Raw genomic sequence first — 24,546 nt, 5'->3', positions numbered from 1 at the left:
CTCTCCTGCGGCGCTCCGCCCCCCCTTACCCCAGACCCATCCACACTGCCCCCTCCCATGCCTGTCCAAAGCACACACAGACAGTCACAGGCACATACCCCAACAGACACATCCAGCACACCCCCAACTAAAACACAGTGCACACCTCCTGGCACGCGCACTCAGGGGGATGTAGTCACACCCATGGGGTCTGGGGGCAAACGGCAGCCACGCAGCCACAGTCAGAGTCCGCAGTCCTCACGACCCACTTCCTCCAAATCCACTCCCCTTTGCTCCCCTGCCAAGACATCACCCATAGTGACCGACAGGGCTAGTCAGTCCCTCAGCCCCACTGTGACACCACCCCGCAAGCGGTTGAGGAAGTCTCCGACCAGGGGAGTTGAGTCCCCCCATGTCCACCACCTCCCCCAAGAGCGCTGCACCCCATCCCTCGGACACGATGAAGTTGGTGTTCTGGTAATGTGTTAGAGTTCTGAGAAATGTTTTAGTATGATGGTCAAGGTGGACCATGGTGTCTGTGTGCCATCTCAATGTCTGTGAAAATATTAATTGGTAGTGTGTGTTCCTTTGGATTCTGAGACATTGCCTCAGGAAGTGTTCCTTCCTCTGTGGCACCTGACATGTTCCCTGCAAACAGTTGCACAATTGTTGTGCTGACCTATGTCAACATATCCTTTGTTGGTGACGGATCCCTTCACCAATGGCCATGCATGCTCACCAATGTCTCCTGCTAACTTGTCTGTGCCATCCTTGCCAGTCACTGTACTTGTGTTTAGTGTATGTAGGAATGGCATCAGGGAGCAATTGGCCCTTTTCAGCACTATGCATGTGTGTAATCACCGCCTGACACACAAATGGCACGTGTAATGCAGGGTATTTGGGAACCTGACTCACAATTGTAGGCATTGTATCTAGTGGCAGTGAACCCTATTCCTTACATGAGAGACATCATCTGGGTGGCTGGATCAGCACCTGGACATTCCTATCACTCCTGTGATGTGCGTGACAGTGTGTGGTCCCCTTGGCTAACTTATTTTAGTATGCATTTCCATGACTATACAGTCAGTTGGCATTAAATCTGGGTGTGTATTGTGGGGCATCCGCCATGTATGGGTATACATGTGTTGTATGTCCTCACACCCACATGTGGTGTGTCATGCAGTGTGTGAATGACATCCATCCTCCTGGGAGTGGGGCACTGCTGGGAGTGATATGCACCCACCCCTCACATGTCTGGGCACTGCTGGGAGTGATATGCACCCACCCCTCATATGTCTGGGCACTGCTGGGAGGCCTCTCCACCCACCCCTCATATGTCTGGGCACTGCTGGGAGTCCTCTGCACCCATCCCTCATATGTCTGGGCACTGCTGGGAGTGATATGCACCCACCCCTCATATGTCTGGGCACTGCTGGGAGTGATATGCACCCACCCCTCATATGTCTGTGCACTGCTGAGAGTGATATGCACCCACCCCTCATATGTCTGGGCACTGCTGGGAGTCCTCTGCACCCACCCCTCATATGTCTGGGCACTGCTGGGAGTCCTCTGCACCCACCCCTCATATGTCTGGGCACTGCTGGGAGGCCTCTGCACCCACCCCTCATATGTCTGGGCACTGCTGGGAGGCCTCTGCACCCACCCACACACCCCCTTGGAGCTGTACACTGCTGGCCAGGACCTACACACACATCAATTTGTAGGTAACATGCTGGGCCAGTCCTCTATGCCCACATTCCTGGCGTGTGTACGCCTCGTATCCAAATTTTCCTGCTGCGGTAACGGGGTACGTGTGGTATGGACCGTACACACGCATGTATGCGTGGGTACGGTCCGTACCTGGTTAATCATGGGGCCGTAGGGGTACGCACCGTACCCACGCATTCATGCGTGGGTACGGTCCGTACCTGAGGACTCATGGGGCCGTAGGGGTACGCACCGTACCCATGTATTCATGCGTGGGTACGGTCCGTACCTGGGACTCATGGGGCCGTAGGGGTATGCACCGTACCCACATATTCATGCGAGGGTACGGTCCGTACCTGATTAATTATGGGGCCGTAGGTGTACGCACCGTACCCACGTATTCATGCGTGGGTACGGTCCGTACCTGATTAATTATGGGGCCGTAGGGGTACGCACCGTACCCACGCATTCATGCCTGGGTACGGTCCGTACCTGAGTACTCATGGGGCCGTAGGGGTACGCACCATACCCACGCATTCATGCGTGGGTACGGTCCGTACTTGAGGACTCATGGGGCCGTAGGGGTACACACCGTACCCAGGTATTCATGCGTGGGTACGGTCCGTACCACTGTTGGCATGGTGCCGTAGGGGTACATATGGTACAGTCCGTACCCCGCATTCATGCGTGGGTACGGTCCGTACCACTGTTGTCATGGCGCCGTAGGGGTACGTGTGGTACGCACCGTACCCACGCATGTTGTTCTCACCTTCTGCGGCGTGTGCGTCGGGGACGGTGCACCAGGTCGTAGGCCAAGAGGATCGGGATGACACGTACGATTGGGTTCATGGCTGTACGTCGCGTACCGGGGCTCCGTGGTGTTGCCGTTCGCGTCGGACTCTGTTTTTCCGGCTGTGTTTGGCTCCCGTAAACAAAGAGCCGTATGGAGTGACGTCGGTATGAATCGTACTAGCTGGGCTGGAAATCGCTGGTGAAATACGTACGGACGTCGCGTACAAGCATTTCCGGATCGGAATCGTGGGTATTTTTTGGCTGTACGGTCTTTTGTACGATTCGTACAGAAAAAGGCTTTCTGTACGAATCGTACTTCCTAGGTTGTGAAATGAGTTTAACTGGTACGAGTCGTACGGGGAAAACGCTCCGTACGACCAATCGTAGGGCCTTTTTACAGGATCGGAATCGACCCCTTACAGTATTAAAACACAGAAATGTGGGGAACAATGTCTCTTAAATAAAATATTTAAGAGGCTAATGTCCAACTTTTTGAAATACACTTTTTTGAGGACTAGAAAAAATGTGGTATTTAACAGACTTTTAAATGACTAATCCATGCCTAAACATGTTTTTCTATGTAACTGCTACTGGCGGCACAGTCAATAAAAGTAAAGGCCCTTCTGATCTGCCTCACATTTACAGGTTTCAGGTGGAAAACTTAAACAAAGAAAGTCAATCAGTGGTCAGTGTGTGTTGGATTTGACTGTGAATGGTTTGGAATAAGCAGCAAATATAGAATACCGCTCACTAGTTCTCTATTCCTAATTCGTAACTGTGGCCAGCACTGATCGTAGATGGGGGGGTGATGCTGGAGGACACAAGGGGGAGGATGCGGAAATAACAATAAAAATACTTACATTCTTGCCGCTTCCTCGTCTCCATTTTCCTCCCTCGCTCAGCCTTACCGGAAGCACACCCAGGCGAACAGTCAGCCAATCACAACGCTGCCTTAGCAGCATTGTGATTGGTCTGAGCACCGTGTTTCGGTGCTCAGACGCTGACTGGGGGCCTGGGCATGTTCTACACGTAGGCTGTGATGCAGCCTGCATGGAGAACATGAGAAGTGCTCAAGACCGTTTTGGGCGACCCAAGAGGGCCGGCCAAGCAGTTACTGCACACTTTAGGAGGGTGCTAGCACTCTTCCCCTGCCCCCACCCCCTCACGCAAAGCGGTCAGAAGTAGGAGACAATAAGTTTTTATCATTGTATTTTCCCTTTGTGTCACTGCAAAACAGAAGTGGAGCGACGCTCCTCCGCCTTAGCGGAGGAACGGCCACTGTCACGTACTAAAAAGCAATGCACTTTTCAAGACATGTACATGCTAGGCTGCCGTGATGCACATGAAAAATTAGATAGAGATACAGAGGCAATTCTGCATTCCACGTTGTGCTGCTGCTTTGAAAACATGAATAGCTCAAAGCATTTCAGATGAATTTTCCCACTTACAACTCTGTTCTGTTCTCACCAAGAGTCACCAAACAGAAACAGGTCACCTCTCCCCTCCTCCCACACCCCCCTTTAGCTGCAGGCTAAATAAATTCAATAGAGGCAGCACTGGAGCCAACCCGACATCCAGGATGACTAAAAGCCTAGGCAGCACACATAGAAAGAGGAAATAACTAGGAGGAATAAAGATGTTTCACCTCGTTACAACTCTGTTGGGATGGAGTAGCATTTTGATGCATTCCGAGGTTTACTATTCATTGAAAATCTGTGAATGTGCCAAAATCCATGGGTGGATGCGCAGGAACGCCCACACTCCACCCATGGAACAACTCCCCTATGCAAAGTAACACAAGGCAGTGACTGGTATTGCCTTGCGTTACTCTGTATTTACTTAGAAGCACAGAGCGATGCAAGGTGTCTTTGCTTAGCAAATCTGACTTAAAGGCTTTCGTTGCCTTGCGTCATCTTGTGTGACGCAAGGGCAGCCCAAGCTCTTAGTAAATCTGGGCCTGAGTTTGTTGTCCCTGTGCTCTTATAGTAGGATTTTATCCCCATCTTTATTCTTAATCACTCAAACTGTCTTAATCATGTAATTTAGGTCGTTTTTCATCACAACAGTAATGCGTAATTACTGAAATTCTTGAAAACGTCGTAATTAAAGTTTGTGCCTGGCGTACTCAAAATCCAAGGTGTACCAGAGACACCTCTTGCGAGGTCAGTTCTTGTTTTGGACATATAAAAGGCAGCGCTTGAAAAAGTTGGATGGTGTGCAATGCATTTTGTTCATTGATGTTTCGTCGCACTCAATGCTTCCTTGAAATAGATTTTTGTCCCTGATTTTTTTATAAGATTTGGGCCATTTCTTACCAATTTTTCCTTTTCTGCTGCTTGTGTAGCTTATATTATTGTCGTTTTATTTTCCTCAAAGTGCTTTTGGATCAACTTCCTTGTAGATCATCTGGACCTTTTATGGCCTGACAAACTGTTAAGTTCAGAGCATTGACCCTGAAGAATCACAGAGAATTACATACCACCGCTCCATCACTGTTGAGTAGTAAGTGGCAATGCTACACAAACCAAGAGTGTGATGGGATAAAAGGGGTGACAGATACAGAGGTGGTAATTGTCTCTTTCGCAGGATGGACATTGGGCAGCTGGCAGGCACAGGTTTGCAGGGAGTCGACTAAGAATTCATAATCCGTGTCCTCAACGATCAAAAGAAGAGGAGGATTCTCTACCACATTTCCAACAGATTTTTCCCTAGGCACAAGAATTACTGGATGAATTCTCCTGAGAATTTCAACCTGACTGCTACTGCTTCCATCAACTCCTCAGTTTGAAATGGAACCACAAACTTGGGAGTGAACTTGGAATGCATGCTGGGCAGGGACAAGAATCTAGTTGAAAGCCAGACTTAATCACCTTTTTAGGTCTCGCTGAGCCCAGCACATGCGCTGGCTCGGAGAGACATTTTGTAAGTGGGATTTTCAAAGTGCTGCTGGCTGGCCTAATGCTTGCGTTCACGCGATCGTGCACGCGCGCAGCCGGCCGCCAGCAGCACTTTGAAAACTCATGCGTCATCGCGATCACGATCACTTTTGCTTTCAGAGCGATCGCGATCACGATGACGCACGCGCACACACAACTCCCTCTTCTCCCCCTCCCCCACCACATATTGCATCTCCGGCCGCTCGCGCGCGGCCAATGCTTGTTTGATATGCAGTGATCCCTGTATTCTTACATCAGCACAAGAGGCTTTTACACCAATGGCTCTTGCATCAATATGACCACTCCCACATTGTAAGGCACATTTGTATCCAAGCCTCCTTGGTTACAATTAGTCGAGTGATCCTGCTGGCTTTACAAATAGTTTTGCCCCCTGCATATGCCCAATGGTCCGACTGAAACCTACAGAGTTTATGCAAATACAAGTGAATCTCTTTGTTGCCATATCCATGCTCATTGTTCCCCTGTAAATACATCATTTATCCCAATACGATATTGTATGTACATATGCCTCCCCTATCATGAATCAGTGCCTCTTAGAACTGATAATTGTGTCTTAATATGGTTATTCATGTTTTGTAACGATTGTCTAAAACACATACTGTCTGCGTTTCTGTATTTGCCGTTCTATTTGCTTTTTGGTCTATGACCGATATGGCTATGAGAAAAAATAGACTTGACTATTTAATATTCCTCATGAAATTAATACACACTACAATACAAATGTAATTATGATTTTACAGATTATTCATTGTGCGCGCCACATAAACATGCCACTATTTTTAAATGGGACACCGGTCTATCCACTCTTTTTCTTCGTTCTCTGGTTACTCTCACAAGCGGCAATCAGCAGTGATGCCTGCCGTGATGACCGGTTCTGGCAGGCTGAGAAAGTATTTAGTCTCGCCTAGATGATTTCCTCGCTGTCATCGCACCAAGACAGACGCTTGGGAGGATACGCGTAGCGGCTGCACGCGTCTTTTACTCATTGAATCAGGAGGTGAGAAACACGCGGTTCACTCTTTATTTTCCTTAACGTGAATCGATACTTGTCACTTACTAGTGCATGCGGGTCCAACTTATTGGAACCCGTTTTGCCTATCCCAAGCTGCAATATTTAACCGGAACAACCCTGTTTCTTTTTAATAATTTGCGCCTTCCCACGCCCTAATGTATTGTCTGCCCACACGAGGGCTTCCCAATTACATGCGATCAATACGAGAGACATCACGGTAATTAAGCAACACAATGCGTTTTCACTACGTGTTGCGATCCCGTGTTATCTAGCAAGCATTACCTTCGCTATTCTTACCGGAACACCACCGGTTGTATCTCCCCATATTGCCTGATAGTTACACGTAGCATAATTTTTTCAGAAATCCACGAACGGGACACATCCTGTTCCCGCACCCCCATCATCACTTCAGCTTCAGGTTTGGTCCACACTGACCGGAGGCCAAACCCAGGTAAGAACAATGCCCTATGCTTAGACATACCTTCCTATTACCACAATTAATTATGTAATGTGTGAATGACAACCGTACACCACACCTCCTTTTCAGACTATACTCCCCAAGAAGTCTTGAACTACAGGCATTGGCATCCGCCCTGCCCCATCCTTAACCGCCAGCCTCTTCCTCACCCTTCGGACTGAGGTAAGCATCCTACAATACCATTGCCATTTACTAGAACTATCATCACTACTTTTCATCCTTAACCACTATTTCTTGTTTTCTCTCACTCGTGTAGTACCCGGCTGGGTCCAGTGTGAGTATACTTCCACTTTCTTCTCACTTGACCGGTGTATTTCACTTCCTACACATGACTGCGCATACTGATTGTTATCATTTCAGGTACCCCTTAGCCCATATATATATTTTTTACCTTTATTCTATCGACACCTCCATAGATTGTAGCTTACGTCACTCTTTCTTTAAATTCCAGATGTCCCTATATTATTAGTTCCTGAAGAGACCCTGCATCCTCCGAAGGGTCGAAACACCATCGACATATATATAACAAGCATTGGCATAGCCAATAGGTCTCGCTTTTTGGACCTTATAAGTGTTTAGCCATGCAACAGTTGCATAACTAAATACTTATAAGGTCCCAAAAGCGAGACCTGTTGGCTATGCCAATGCTTGTTTTGATTGCAGATGTGCCTGTCCAACTGCACACTTCTTATAGGCTATCTTAGCTGCTGTTACTATATGTCTGTAAACCCCCAAATGATTTGTTTGATGTTCTGTAAGATATGGCCCTCTAAAGGGACCTCTTAATGTGTAATGCAATGAGGAAGCAAAAGTGGATGAAACCCATAAACGCAGAAGAATAGAGATGTGGCCGTGGTGGAGTGTGAAGTGATATTATACTCCGATTCTGCCAGCGACACCCACCTACCCTATTCTATAGGATGTACTGTTTAATTGTCTGGTTAAGCCTCTCCGTCTGCTATCAGTCTGTGGATGGTGACTTGTAAATTTAAAGTGAACAGTACACAACTATTTCATCAATTTCACCAAAACATGTGCAACAAACTGAGTCCTTCTCTCTGTCACTATGGTAGATGAGTGTCCATGCAGTCTAAAGATGCTTACCAGAAACAAATGTGACAGCTCTATGGCAGGGAGCTGTTTTTTTAGATGAATCAAATATCCCAGTTTTGTAAAGTAATCCATTAGAACCAACACAACAGTGAACCCATAGGAATTGGGGAGTTCTATAATAAAATACTTATAAATCATTTCTCAGGGCTATCAAGGCATTGGTAGTGGTTGTAACAGACCTACAGAATTGGTGTGAGAATTCTTGGCTTGTGCACAGATGTTACATTGTTTACTGAAAGATGATATTTACATGCATCCTGGGTGACCGACAGACATGAGTTCTTTCATTGTTTGTCATCCTGGATATTCTGCTACTGGTAACTGATAACACTGCCCATTTATTGCCTCTGTAAGATGTATTCTGCGATATAAACTGCACTGTCCTGAAACAGAAGAGTACCCCTTCTATTTTCATGTCTTGAATATTCCTGTAACTACGCTTCTTGATCCATTCCCTAACAACATTGGTTTTGGTTGAAAGGGAACTGATCCAGCTTGATCTTGAGAAATTGAGTCTGCTAAAGTATTAGGTGATGCTTGTCTTGTAGTATTCTGTATGGTGTCTAGAGAATGAATCATCTTTGCATGTCGGTTTCTGTGTCTGTATGTCACCTTAATGGATTTAAGAATGGAACAATAACCGTCTTGCCTGTCGGGCATTGGCACATTTCATGCAAGTAGGGTATATGAAATTTGCATGATCAGTCTATTCTGTTATTTCATTAACTGCTACCTCAAGGAAATGCTGCCAATGTAAAAAAGTTCCCTTTATTACCAATGATTAGCAGTCGTACATTATGTAATTTTATCCTTTATTTGCCAAGGTTCTTAAGTAAAAAACTACTTGATGCAGTGCTTTGTTTTCAGGATGTCTTCAAGAGAATACAGTGCCTATAGTGTAATAGAAAGTATCAGTTTACACACTAAACGGCAACTGGGTATCTGGTTGTCTTAAAATAAGTTCCGACGTGAAGACTGATTTGATTGTCTGGAATGCTTGATCATGTTCTTCACCCCAGTGTAAAGGCTGACGTTTTTTCTTCAGACGGCTGATGGGCGCTACCGGTGCAGAAAAACTTTGTATAAAATTCAGATAAGAAGGCCACATATGACAACATTTGGCCCACACATTTTAGCGGCCCTTCATGAAGCACTTGAACAACATATCTTACCCCCTAACAGGAGTCACACCAAAATTGTGGTTTTCCTGAAGCCTGGCCGCCCCCCCCCTCCAAGACCCTGCTTCATACGGTCCTATCTCTCTGCTCAACTATGAGCCTAAGCAAGTTGGTAAAGTCCTAACTGATCACATGAGGTTGTGTATTCACGACCTCATCCATCCAGAGCAGTCAGGCTTTCTGGCACAGCGATCCACAAGACACAACATTATACAAGTCCACAATGCCCTTGCCAAGGCCCGAGATTTAGGTCGGCCTGTGGCCGTCCTCTTAGCAGATATAGACAAGGTGTTTGATTCCTTAAGCTGAATATACCTTTTAAAGCTCCTCCACGCCATTAACTTTGGACCCCGTTTCCTAGCGTATACTCAACTGCTGTATACAGACTTATCGACCATCCATCGGGGCACGCGACAAGGCTGCCCCCTATCCCCCCTCTTATTCGCCCTGGCCATAGAGCCTCTTGCCATTTGGGTGTGCCAAGAGTCATTGATCCGAGGATTTGAATGGACGGCGAATGCTCAGATGGAATAGCATTATATGCTGACGATGTCCTTTTTTTCATGACAGACCCTTGGTCATTGGGACCCCACATCCTTCAGAACTTGCAGGTGTTCAGGGAAACCTCTGGATTAGGCGCCAATCCCTCCGAATTGGGCCTGTACCCAGTGTGCGGCGACCAGAGACGCCAGACATGGCCAGCAAGGCTATCCCATGCTGTTGACGGGTTCAAATACTTGGGAGTTTTCCTATCATCATGCCCCCCAATCTCATAGACACGTAATATCACCCCACTACTCCGTGCCGTGCGAGAGGAAACTGCAATCTGGTCACACCTACCTCTATCATTATATGGTCGATCTGCCATCTTCAAGATGGTTACACTGCCCCGCTTATTATATAAATTACAAAACTTCCCTATACCACATTCCACGCTCATAGTTTACCCAACTGAATGCACTCCTCAACAAATACCTTTGGCAGGGAGGAGCGATTCGGGTGGCTCTAAATACATGTATACAGTCGATCTACTGCGGGGGTATTGCTGCGGCAGATATATACGCATATTACAGTGCATCCTATCTTCTTGTCATAAACGAATGGTGGTACAGCCCACAATCTGACCCAGCCTATGCGGTGGAACAACTAGCAATGGAAGGCACTCCCTTGCAAAAGTTCCCATGTAGTCAGATCAGTCTTGACACCCTCCCCCCAGCCTGCAAAACTGTTATACAACCATGGCGACGCACAGTGAAAAGCATTGGCTGGATGGGACGGTTGACTCCGGCGACTCCTCAGTGGCAGGGCACATATGCGAGTTCTGTCTCCGCGTTGACAGGCTTTCATAAATGGGACCTCCTTTGAATATCTACACTAGGCAAAATCATGCAGGGTTGTACCCTTAAATCCTTTCAGCAGTTGCAAACGGAGTTTGAACTATATAAATCGCAGTTTTATAGATATTTAGAACTGAGGCAAGCCCTAAACCCCAAAATTAGCCAACTAGAGGAGCTGCCTGAGTTCCAGCCCCTAGAGGGCTGACTACTAATGGGAGATTTGGGGGCGCATAAGATCAGACAATTTTATAAGACCTTGATTACTCATACACGAAACACATTGCACAAGACTAGAGCAGCCTGGTAAGTAGATATACCAACCACAGCTGACAATGACTGGACCAAAGCCTTGGCTAGTCCCCAATGTGCACCGATGTCTTCGTGGTATCGCCTCATCCAATTTAAATATTTACATTGCGCATATTATACCCAATCCCGTCTATGGAGAATGGGGATTATCCAATACCCCCAATGCCTAAGGTGTGATGAGGCAGAGGGCACTTTCCTACATACGGTGTGGAGCTGTGAGGCGATCCAGCCATTTTGGTGGAGAGTTGCGTCCTGTCTTGGGCAAGTCCTGCAATGGACCAATCCCAATGACCCCAGACTGATGTTACTTTATAGCACTTAACTGATTGGTAGAAACCGCTACAAACAGCACCTGCTGTTCCTCTGCCTCACGCTAGCCAAAAGAGACATAGCCCAAGAATGGAAAGCAACTAATTTGCCGAACCTGGGGGATGGAAAAAAGCCATGGACAAATGTATGAGTGCCGAGATTGTAGTCTTCCAAGCCCAGGGTTGCCCGCAGAAACACCAAAAGATCTGGTCTAACTGGGCGACATATTGTGGTATTTAACTACCCCCCTTGCCACACCCTGACCCTCCATAAAGCCTCTGGTAACACATACGACACATTATTATGTCATAAACAGACAACCAAGAATATATATCAATATACAGCTCATTGCACAAGGTCAGGAGTTACCAGTGAAGTTCGGTGAGACGTATCAGTTGATTGGCCTGATGTTTCACAGGCCAACTTGTATTGTAAGAAAAAAGCATGGTACTTTCAAAATTGCTGGTTAATTGTGATATACCTGTTGGGCGTGGCCCATTCTGTACCTAAAATAGATAATAAAATCAGCGGTGAAAAAAAACAATGCAGATAACAATTAGTGAATTTCAAGAAATGTTTGAGGGTCTTACTCACTTCACCACTAGTTTGGCCCTGTTATTATCCATGTAAAGTTTTTGTCCTGAAATTTGAAAGCCCTTAAAAATCTATTTGACATGTTTGAAGTACATATGTTTCTCTCTTAGCAAAGTGAGTGTGTCATTTTAGATGACTTAAAACTTCCCTCATATATACTGTATGTTGCTGAAGAATATCAGAGAAAAGCAGATTTTTATCAGGATAAACCTGCACAAACATGTCTAGGAGATCTTTAAAGATATTGTTTATAAAATGATGGATTTGCTGCAGAAGCATTACACAAACCAAAAAGCATCACAAGGTATTCATAATGTCCATTTCTGATAGATACTTCTATCTGCAGATTCTCCACCTGTAGAATAGTTCCCAAGCATCAGACTGGATCTGGAAAACTTCAAAGCCTCAGTGCCAACAGTAGAGGGCACTGGACCCAGTTGGTGCCAGATTTGACATCAGACGACATCTCCAAGTCCATAAAGTTCACGCTTCAGTGCATCAGCATCACTTCAATTTTTTGCACGACTTCGATGAGGATCAGGACCCTCAATCTCAGAAGCTTTTTCCTCATGCAAACATTCTACAAGCAATACTAATGTCTCCACCTAAGAAATGGTGGTTTAACCCCTGTAGGGATTGTGAGGGACAGATGTCTATCACTGACCCCCCATTCGATTTTATGATGCTTGTGCTCTGACCATGACAGCAAAGCTTGCTCTACCTGCCTCAGTATGAACCCCAAGGCCATCAAGGGGCAGGAGGCCAAGCTCTTTTTCAGGTCTGGCCAGGGATGCCCAATGATGCTAGATAGCTTCTCAATGCAGTTCGCATTCTCCATCTTCCTCATCCGCCAAGCGGGGGAGACACCACCAGAAATCTAAATACTGGACCCTGTCCTGGCGGCTTGGGAGTAGCCGTCATCTATACTGGAAGTTAACAGGCTTTGTGATACAGGTCTCCTGCTCCAGTAGGCAGTTGGGGGGAGCTTTTTCAACAGGACCATTGAACAGGAAGTCCAAAAGACTAGAGGCTTGGGACAAGAAAGCTTTTTCAGCCTGAAGTATGGCCTTGAAGTTATTAAATGCCAATTGTTTTCTAGCCGGATATAACTATGTGTTGGGGGACATGGCCTATTGATGCTGACATAAAAGACCTTTTTCAGCAGGTCATCGCCGATGGACAGAATGCTTCCTCAACATGATTAAGTTGGGTCTTGACAAAGCTGATTCCAACGATTTGGCCATGAGCACCTCTGTCTCCATTCATCGCCATGCTTTGCTCCGAACATCTAATTTCTCTTCTGACATTCAGCCCAATTTGTGTGCCTCTTTGGTGATAAGGCAGATTTGGTGCTGGAAAGGTTCAAAGCATCAAGGTTCATGGCATGTTTACTGGGCCCTCAGCTGACACCAACAGCCAAGGACGTTCGGTCCTTTTGCCACTTTTTGTGACTTTGGAAGAGGATCCTTCCATTCCAGGCAATGTAGGCTGCCACAGCAACAATCTAACCCCCTTATTCCTCACTTGAGGGGTTGTTCCAGAGGACAAGGCCATGGATCTATCTTGCAAACCTCCTCCTCCTCTTCTTCCTCTTCCTCCCCCATGCATCAAGGAAAGCAGGCATAGTTTGTCGCTACAGCCCCACACAGAGCCTGCTGTAAGGAGGGTGCCCCATTTTCTTCTGTCCTGGAAGGCCATTTCTTTGGAACAGTGGATCCGTCAAATTATAGAAAAGAGCTACACCCTTCCCTTCATTCAAGTTACGCCTTCCATCTCACTTCTTCCTCCTTCCCCACCTCCCAATCATTTGACCATTTTACTGCAAGAAGTGCAAGCTTTCCTTCTGAAAGTTGGCAGTGGAGTTAGTGTCAGACAAGGACATAGGCCAAAGTTGCTATACACAGTAATTCCTGGTGCCCAAGAAGGATGGCGTCCTGAGTCTCAATCTAGATCTCAGGAGCCTGAATTTCTTCCTCAAAATTGAGAAGTTCAGAATGCTGACCCTAGCTCAAGTTCTACTGGCATTGGAGGTTGAAGACTGGATAGTGTCACTGGAACTGCAGGATGTGTACTTCCAGATTCCTATTCTGTGGTCCCCTGAGGAGTACTTTTACTTTGTGGTGGGTTGTACGCAGTACCAGTATGAGGTACAGCCCTTTGGTTTGACATCGGCACCTTGAGTTTTTACCAAGGTGATGACAGTGGTTGCACCCTATCTCAGACGGTCGGATGTGCCGATCGTCCTGTACCAGGAAGACTGGCTCCTCAAAGCCAACTCGTCAGAGATAGTGTTGCACCACCTGCGGTCAACAACATCTCTGTTGTTCAACCTGGGCTTTTCAATGAACGAGCCCTGACATCACCTGTGGCCCTCCCAATGACTCCAGTTCGTAGGGTTGGTACTGAACATCACTCTTCTCCATGCCTACCTCCTCTACAGAGGATAACAGACATCCATGAAATTATTCCACTAGAGTTCCTGTCCTGAGGGCCCTGCAGTGGTGTCTCCGCAGGCAGTGACTCTAGTACAGGGTTGTCCTGTTAGATTTCTTTGTGATCTCCCCCAGAGCTGCAGCAGATGTGAAAACAAGGCAAACGTGAGATGGAATTGCTTTTACTCCTCCTTTGGGCGTGACTACAGTAGTTGCAGATGCTTGCACCCTGGGTGGGGGAGCTCACCTGGAGGATTTGGAGTTCATGGGACTCTGGTCTCCAGAGGAGCGGGTTCTTAATATCAACCTACTAGAATTGATGAAAATAAGGCTGGCATTCAAGGCCTTCCTCACCTCCATCGTAGGCTAGTCCATCCAGATCTTTTAGGACAACATTACTGCAATGTGGTATATTAACAAGCAAGGGGGAGTAGGGTCTCACCTCCTTTGTCTAGAGGCTTTGAGACTGTGGTCTTTGGTACACCGCCAAGGGATCTGGCTCACCACTAATCACCTAGCAGGGTCTCTGAACGTCAGAGCTGACAGTCTGAGACAGTGTTAACTTGTGGATCAAGAGTGGTGTCTCCTACTGGAGGTAGTTCGGCACATCTTCGACCACTGGGGCACTCCTCAGGTGGACTTATTTGCAACTTCAGAAAATGCTCAGTACCAGCAATTCTGGGCCCTCTAGTATCCATTGAAGGGAGTCTTGAGGGGCGTGTTTCAGTTGAGGTGGATGTTTCAACTCCATTACGCATTTCTTCCATACCCTTGATTCTTCTGATGAAGATTCGCCAAGATCGGGCCCAATTAATTCTTATAGCTGCGACTTGGCTGAGACAGATGTGGTACGCGGGCCTCCTGCACTTCTCCACATTTTCTCCGTTCTGCCTGCCATTCAGGCTGAACTTTCTCTCCCAGTTGGGGGGACTGGTTCTGCACCCCAGTCTCCAAGGTCTCCACCTTCATACTTGGAGATTGAGCGGGTACAATTGAGATCTATTTCAGCAGCCAACAGATGTGGTAGATGTTATATTGTATGCGTGTTGCCCCTCCATTAAGTCGGTGTGGACCCTTAGCAGGCCAGGATAACCCATGTGCTGCAGTTCACACTTTACCTAGCTTAAAGACGGTGTGCTGTTGGCACTGTGAAGGACTATTTAGCGACCTTGTCTGCTTCCCTCTGACTGCTGGATCAGCCATCCCTGTTTAAGTCTCCTCTTGCCTAACGTTTTCTTAAAGGCCTGACTAACCTTTTTCCTCGCACTCAATCTGTGGTAACTTAGTGGGGCTTGAATACGTTCTTGATGGAGACTTCGTTTGAGCTTCTCCACAGTTGAGCACTGCGCATGTTGACTCTTAGACGTTTTAGTTGCCATCTCGTCTGCTAAACATGTCAGTGAGCTACAGGCCCTGAGCTATGAACCAGGCTGTTTTCCTTCCCAAGATGATCATTCCCTTTCAACTGACCCAATTCATTACCCTCTGAACATTTTACCCAACACCTCATCCTTCTAAGGGGGAGAAACAGTTGCATCAATTGGACCGGTGGCAGGCTGTTAATTACCACCTGGTAAATATACAAAGTACAGAATTTACATTTAAAAATAAAGAGTGTCTAATGCAAAAAGTGTAGTAGACAGCCATACCTTGAAATATAGCACAGATTCTAAAATTGCCATGATTGAGGATGCCATGTTTTAACATGAAGGGCTATTAATGCTAAAATTCTTGTTTTTCACTTTAAATGACAGTTGTGCAAGTTGATTTACTTCATTTTGCTGCAGACGTTGCAATTTCGAAAGCTACTGTTTAATAATTAATGAATAGATATTTGTTGTATTAGATGACTGATAGTGAGGTTCAGACCACAAAAGATGTAGACGACAGGTATAATGATTCATGGGAAGACTTTTTGAAAACAGGAAAGGATGTGCCGCAACATTTAAGGACACATGGTTAAAAGACAATTGTATTCTGGATAGAAGATGGGTAGTAGACATGTTCCCAGGAGTGTGCTTACATTTTATTGGTCAACATGAAGAAGAAAGAATACTAATGTTGCAACATAGAAAATGTGTTTATATTAGTATGTGTTCCTAGACAAGTTAGAAGATTCTTCCACCCCTTTAATGCAGAGCAGACTGATTGAGGTTTCAATCATCATTTTCCTTAGACTGAGAGCAGCATCTCATTCTGTTCCTTTTTCCTAACTCACTGAGAGGAGACTCTTTACTGAGGTCCTTGACATTTCTTTATGAGAAGTCTTAGTTTATTTCTTGATCTACTATTACTTCAATTGAGAATATTTTCCAGCTTATCCTTTTAAAGCCTTATACTTATGCTTAATTCTCTTATTAGAATGGGTATCTGAACTGACACCTTAAATCCTCCTTGCATTTATCTTGACTTAGCTTAGAATAGGGAAGTTTTCTTATGGAACGCGCTGTTACATTTATAGTATTGATGCTTTATTTTGATTTACTGAATTGACTTACCTTATTACTTAATGTTACTTGATTGATTTTGTTAAACGTTAATGATGAAACTTGGAGGCTAATACTTAAATATAAGAATGAATAACTAAAATATTTGTAAATAAAACCCTTTAACTCAATTTAAGTCTCTTTATTGACTGAACTAAAGTAATGATAATTAATAAAGATTTATATTGAGATTTAACTCTTTACATCACAGCTGACAACAAAGATCCATCGACCTGTATGTGGGGTTCTTGGTGATGAGTAAGTGAGGAGCAGAACCCCGTGCCCCAGCAGTACTGATAACCATCTCTTCGTGGGGTATTGTGGACTCAAGAAAGTGAAGGCAGTTCAGAAGAGAACTTTGTCCCAATGGATCATCCTCTACATTAAAATCTGCTATGCCTTCACCAAGAAGGAACCACCTGACGGAATCAGTGCCCATTCCAACAGGACTATGGCACTGGTTTGGGGTGTCTCCATTGCGGAAATATGTAAAGCAGCGATGTGGGCTTCCTTACACACCTTTGTGAAGCATTATTGCCTTGATGCAGAGGTATGCAGGGATGGGCACTTTGTTAGATTCGTCTTGCTGGATTCCCTGATCTGAATCATCCACCAACCCTCCTTCTGGGCAGGGTATTGCTTGTGAAATCAGTTCTAAAGGTGAGGAACATACAGGTAGACGTATCCATCAGAAGGAAAAGTTATTTACCTGTAGTAACAATGTTTCTGGTGGATACTCTCTCTACCTGAAGATTCCTCACCGACCCACCTGCTTCCCCATTTTGATGGATGACTCATAGGGACAGTTACCAAGATTCCATACTATTTATACATATTAGTACTGCAAACTCGCACCATTTTTCACTCCCTCTCACCTCAAAGGCTTGGAAAAACTGCAGGGAAACTGAAGTTGATGCGCTAGAGCTGGTGCTTTGTGGACTTGGGGCATTGCCTGACATCCGAATGAGTCCAGCGCCCTCGACAGGCAGCATCAATGGTTTAAGGTTTTCCGGATCCAGTCTGATGTCTGGGAATTGTTCTACAGGTGAGGAATCTACAGGTAGATAGAGTATTCACCAGACACATTGTTACCGCATTTAAGTAACTTTTCCATCTGGCATTAAAATCAGGCTTTCCCAGGTCCCCCTCCCTGAAGCGGACCAAATTACAAGCTCCCTAGAAGATCTTTGCTGTCTTTATTTGATCCAATAGAACTGGAATTTGGGGTAAAAGGTAACAGTTTCGGATGGTAAAATTATTTTACTTTCTATAGTCAATGCATGGACGATATTCTCCAGAAGACTTTGGTAGAAACTAAATTGGAGCTCTTGCAGGAAAAACAAAGTGTTGTGTGGATCCCGTATCAAGATTTTTCTTGCAAATACTGTTTGAGTACTTCAACTTTCTGAACTATTAAGGGGTAGCAAGCAAGGAAAGTTTTATTCGCCTGCTTTTTGAAACAGATATGAAAGCACAGAAAAATCCTAAACATTTCATATTATAGTGCAAAATATTGAAAAGCAATAGACATATCACAAGTTATACAATATAAAAATATTTACAGCTAAGTTTCTAAAACAAGAGCACATGCCCGCAGGAAGAGGATGCCCAAATTACGACTCATCAGTTACCTTCTTTAAAAACATAGCTAATCTCCATGCTGTGTGCTCATCTTCCAGTAACTGGAGTAAAATAAAGGCTGGGCGACACTGCCGCAACCCTCGGTTTAATAAAAATGGAATTGTCCAAACTTTCCTTGGCTCCATATAAAATTTACAAAAAAGGACTAAGTGAATAGAGGATTGTTCAGAACTTTTGTCACAGGAACACAGTGGTAACACATGGGACCAGTCATTCAATTTTGGAAATGACACTAATCTATGGACATTACCCAGTCTAAGTCTAGTTAAAAGGAGTCTATCAAAGGCCCCGGGTACAAAGGTTAGGTAAGGCTCCATCCCTGGGGTAGTGCGTACCAGCTGATGTTGCCTCGCACTTCTTTTGGAAATTTCCCCTGCCATTCTGATAGAATCCAATAATTGGAGGCCCTCTTTCTTTAAGATCTTTATGGGTATCGCCAACATAGAACTTGGATTTGAAAAATATTCCGGATGACCCAGGTCGTTCATAAAATCACGAACAGATCTAATCCAGGGAATCTTAAAAGCCCCTTCCAACCTTAAGCTGTCTTGCAGGACCTCCCTATTTAACGTAGTCTGGTCTTTGCACCAAATCCTGAGCCACAAAAGTATAGGCTCTAGTTTAATAAGATCGGCAATGTAGGGAAGGCCCAGCTCCTCATGGCAGACATAAGAGGAGGTACTGGGAGGTACTGAGAGAACATACCTTAAGAAAGCATTTTCTACAGTTTGTAAAGGAAGAGTGTTTACAAAACCCCACACACCTGCCCCATAAACCGCCATGGTAATACACTTGGCCTTATATATCTGCAAGAGTTCTAAGTGGTGGTTTCCTGCCTAGTTTTTTGGCAAAGGTTACTAGGGCTGTTGTTGATCTAATAAATGCCAATTTTTTGGCGGAGATAGTTGAGCTCATGAGTCCTGCTGATTAAATAAAATACCTAAGTAGGAAAAACTTCTAGTTGAGGCTAACTTCTTCCCATCAACAGGCATTTTGCGTGTCCTCTGTGTCCCTTGGCCTCATCTCATGACGAAGGTCTTGGAGATATTTATATTAAGACCAAGATCCTTCATCTACAGGTAGATAGAGTATTCACCAGACACATTGTTACCGCAGTTAAGTAACTTTTCCATCTGGCATTAAAAGCAGGCTTTCCCAGGTCCCCCTCCCTGAAGCGGACCAAATAACAAGCTCCCTAGAAGATCTTTGCTGTCTTTATTTGATCCAATAGGACTGGAATTTGGGGTAAAAGGTAACAGTTTCTGATGGTAAAATGATTTAACTTTCTATAGTCAATGCATGGATGATATTCTCCAGAAGACTTTGGTAGAAACTAGATTGGAGCTCCTGCAGGAAAAACAAAGTGTTGTGTGGATCCCGTATCAAGATTTTACTTTCAAATACTGTTGGAGTACTTCAACTTTCTGGACTATTAAGGGGTAAATTTGCCTAGGGGGAATGCTGGCTGCAGAAGTGAAATCCATGAATCGATCATACTGCAAATGCCGAGGTAATATGCCTGCTTCTTTTTTACTAATACATCATAGAAGTCTAAATAGGTAACAGGGAACACTAACACTTCCTCATTGTTCTCCACATTCAGTAATGATTCTCTCTCTCTGAATTGCCAAATACATAAGCTCTTTCTTCCCCTCTATCGTTTCCCTTAAATAGCATTCCTTAAAGCAGTGAGTAGAAAAGAAGGTATAGGATGGACAATTCCACTCAATCATGGCACCATCTCAACCTCAGGAATCTCAAAACAATAGAAAAATCAGGTGCAGCTATGATGTGAAATTGGATCTTTTACCAACCTCGATATTAGCTTGATTCTAGCAATTCTTTTGATATATTTGGGTCTTGTCTTCTGTTGATTTAAGAACCTGTAATCGTTCTTCAATATTGCAAGTCCATAACACACTCTGATGCTCAAGAATCTACAAGGGCAATTCGTTTTTGTGGACACTAAGGTACCAATATCATAACTTGCAAATAGAAATGAGCCTTACACACAACAAAACTGAATTTCATGGCCTAGCACGCTCATGGTTTGTCATTCATGAGCGAACAACCCCATTTCCCAACTTCCTCAGAATTGATTGCCAAATAACATTTTTGGCCATAATAGAGACAGGGACCTTTCTTCTTCCTTCATTCTCTTTCTTCTGTCGATGAGGACCTTCTTTCTTGATCCTCCCACCTACATCGGCTTATTGAAGAGGACATCTTCCTTCTGTACTGGTGCAAAAAATAAAATGGACAGCAAATCAACCCTCATCTTAGAGCCTTCAGGGCCTTCCATAGATCATCTATTTGCAGAGTGACATCTGTGACCAGGGTGGGTCTCCTGACCACTAAAGATCTTTTAATTCCTCCCTTAACCCTTGGTAAAAGGCCCCTGTGGCTTATAGCATTTTGCAGAAGAAGTCTTGTGTGATATTTAGGAATGAACAAGGGATGTTTGACTTATGGAACTTGTTTTTGCCAGTTGGCTTCTGAAACTACCTTTCTTTGAGAAAACTCAGGTAACTTTGTTCTTTGTTGGAGAAGAGATAAAGAGTGAGCTAATTAAATCTCAGTGCCCTTTTTTCAGAACTTTATTCATTTAACAATTTTGAAAATTAACCGCAAGAAAGCACAGAGAAAGAAGGAAGTTTTAAGTGGTTAAAACTCTCACTTCAAAGGAAGACCGGCGTGCATTTGTTCCCTTTTATTAGGTCGTCTATGAATGATATGAATGATATTGATAATCATCCGTTCATTTTAGCAATTGCTAGATAATGGAGTTGTGGAGTATTTGTTGACCATGGTTGGACCCAAACAAATGGTATTTCAAGGAGGTTAAGACTCCAGAGGTGACTGATTATTGCTGTTGATGGATCACCCCATATAATTGCACGTTTCCATTTGAACATGGGGCTATTTTCCCTTTTGGGCTTATTCACTCTCTGAGACGGAGAAGGAAGTCTTTAAGGGTTATTTACAGTAGAAGCTGCACAATGGTTTGTTTGATTGTTCCTTTTTAATCAACAGCTGGGGCATGTTTGCATTTTGTACCAAAGAAAGATCAAGATAAAAAAAAATTCATTGACAAGAGAGGACTAAATGTGATCACAGTCAAGTATATATATATATATTTTGCCGCTTATTAAAGACGTTTTGAAATCATGAAGCTCAAATCTTTACTAAACTGAGTTGTGGTTGCAGTCACAGACCATCAATGCATCCATTTCTGAATCTCAGTAGGAGAGAGATGCTTCCAATTTATAAACCAGCAAAGTGAAAAATACTTTTTCAATTCATAAAACGGCTTTTTTACATTGTGATTTTGCGAGTCCAAAGGTTTACGACCGCAAAACGACTTTGTAAAGCTGGCACTAAATCTTCTCCCACAAAGGGAAGAGAGGAGAGGACATGAAAAGAGAGGAGGATGTAGAGGAAAAGGAAGAGGAGGAAGAGGAGGTTTGGAAATGGTTTTGGATTTACTAATGTGTAGGCAGGAGTAAGTCCGTTTTCGTGCTGGAAACGGGAAAGTAACAACCTTAAAAATGGTGTATGCTCCAGGGGGAGACTTAATTCACAGGAAAAATATGTTCACATGGAAAAAAAGAAGGTTTAATTTTTTAATTGTACAAATGTGATGTATGTTTTCATTTGTAAATGTACACCATCAGCATTTACACATGCGAAAGTGCTTGTTGTAAATGAGAATTCTGACAAATTTTCCATCAGGGCTTGTGAAAACCTGCGTGTATCTCAGCTTTCCAGACAACCTCCTGGGAACCTTTACAATGAGAAATATACTCCTAGGAAAGAAAGCCACCAACTTTTTTGAGAATCAGGCTCATAATGTGCTATTCAATAGTTCATCCAATCGTGTCCCGTTGCTAGATATTTTTGGGCATTTTACTACTGAGGAATTTTATACTTTATTCTCTCGAGAATTCGTAGCGCTTGTAGTTAACATATTTTTATATTATTACTATTTTTATGAGATTAATATTTTTATATCTATTTCTGTTATAGATATTGAATAGACATCCTCCTTTTGGGAATCAAATAAGAGAAGCAGTGATGCACCTCCCAAAATATGAACTTAGTGTTGAACAGGTAAACTTCACTTGTCATATTTTGTATGGTCAGGCCCGTGTCTTCTAAGTTCCCTAATAAAAAATAGAAAGTTAATTGCTCTGTTTTTACGGGTTCAATGATAGACTATCGATGACATAAATATCGATGTTCAAATATCGAAAACAAATATACACTACAAAAATATCGACACCCATACCTAAACAGGTAATACAAAAATATTGAATCAAAAATATTGATGTAAAAAATATAGATGTAAAACATATCGATTTCAATATATGTATAAAATAAAATAATATATATTCAGTATATTAAATATTAATATTTAATTTTAACAAAATAAATTACATTTATTATACGTTTTAACAAAATATAACAAATAAGCTTAATTATAAAAAGATAAACCACAAGCATAATAATTTATACATATACATATACATATTTTTAATTTATTTTAAAACTTTAAAATTATATAAAAATATATATATATATATATATATATATATATATCAATAATTTAAAACATACAAAAAATCTATAATAAATTAAAACATTAAACTATTAAAAATATTTCTACTTAAATTTCCCAACACAATCAGTGCAACCGTAGGGAAAGTGTTGGATAGCAAACTAATAAAATGTACTATTCTAACTCCAGTGAGTGCAACAGTAGGAAAAATGTCAGATAGCGGAGGGTTGAAAAATTACTATTCCCACTCTAGTGAGAGCAACAGTAGGGAAAGTGTTGGATAGCGGAGGGATAAACATTACTATTCCCACTCCACGCAGAGCAACAGTAGGGAAAGTGTTGGATAGCGGAGGGGAAAAAATTACTATTCCCACTCCAAAGAATTCAACAGTAGGGAAAGTGTTGGATGGCAGAGGAACAAATTCCAACTACAAAGAGTGCAACAGTCGGGAAAGGGTTGGATAGCATAGGGGAAAAAATTACTATTCCCACTTCAAAGAGTGCAACAATAGGGAAAGTGTTGGATAGCGGAGTAGTAAAAATTGTTATTCCCACTCCAATGAATGCAACAGTAGGGAAAGTGTTGGATAGGGGAAAAGTAAAAATTACTGTTCCCACTCCAGTGAGTGCCACAGTGGAGAATGTGTTAGATAGCCGAGGGCTAAACACTACTATTCCCACCCCAGCGAGTCCGACAGTAGAGAAAGTGTTGGATAGTGGAGGTATAAAAATTACTATTCCAACTCCTGTGAGTTCAAAAGTAGGGAAAGTGTTGGATAACGGAGGAGTAAAACTTACTATTCCCACTCCAGAGAGTACAACAGTAGATAAAGTGTTGGATAGTGGAAGGGTAAAAATTACTATTTCAACTCCAGTGAGTGCAACAGTAGGGAAAGTGCTGGATAGCGGAAAGGTAAAAATAACTATTCCCACTCCAGTGAGTGAAACATTAGGAAAAGTGTTGGATAGCGAAGAGACTTAAATTACTATTCACACTCAAACAGTTAAAACAAAAATAAAAACATTAAAAATTATTAAAACATCATAAAAATAAACAATATCTAGAAATGAAAAACCAAATATATTAAATAAATAAAAAGTAAAATATTATAATATAAATTACATATAAAAAACCTACAAATGATATATAATATAAAATAATAAATACATTTATTAAAATATTTTTTTCAACTAGAAAATATTTACAAATAAATTAATTAATGCATAAATGTATTTATTATATTTCCTACCTTATAACATCACACCAATAACAAAACACTTCAGCATTTGTAAGTATTTTCCCCCCAAAATTAACATAATTAATAATCAATTTAAAAAATATTATTATTAAAAATATACTAATGAACATTGACTACACACACTTTAACACAATGAAATCCACAACACACACCTAAATTACTCTCTAAAAACATAAAACACAATTAAAACGTATTTATAAATTAAAAACTATAACTATTATCAACTAATAATAAAGTCATTAAAATGTCACTCTTTACCCCTTTAAAAGTAAAACAAAACTATAAAAAACTATTACCCAAAATACATATCAAATAGTTAACATTAATTAACAACTATGTATTAATTACTTAACTACAGATTACATCCCACCCTTTACTTCTATAAACACCAAAAAACACACCTAA

The 24,546-nt window shown here is 43.0% G+C and overlaps 1 protein-coding gene across 1 annotated transcript in view; it reads left to right on the top strand.

Moving 5' to 3' along the window:
• Positions 1-24,546, top strand: part of HFM1 (helicase for meiosis 1) — a 3,754,865-nt gene that overhangs the window by 2,141,515 nt on the left and 1,588,804 nt on the right. The window contains exon 26 of the mRNA XM_085599940.1: positions 22,351-22,434. Within this exon, the coding sequence (XP_085456066.1) occupies positions 22,351-22,434 (84 nt within the window). The remainder of the gene's footprint in view (positions 1-22,350; positions 22,435-24,546) is intronic.

Source organism: Triturus cristatus, chromosome 4_2 (genome assembly GCF_964204655.1).
Source record: "Triturus cristatus chromosome 4_2, aTriCri1.1, whole genome shotgun sequence".
Classification (NCBI taxonomy): Eukaryota; Metazoa; Chordata; class Amphibia; order Caudata; family Salamandridae; genus Triturus; species Triturus cristatus.
Note: the sequence above shows the minus strand (reverse complement) of the source record. Positions and strands in the feature narration are given on the sequence as shown.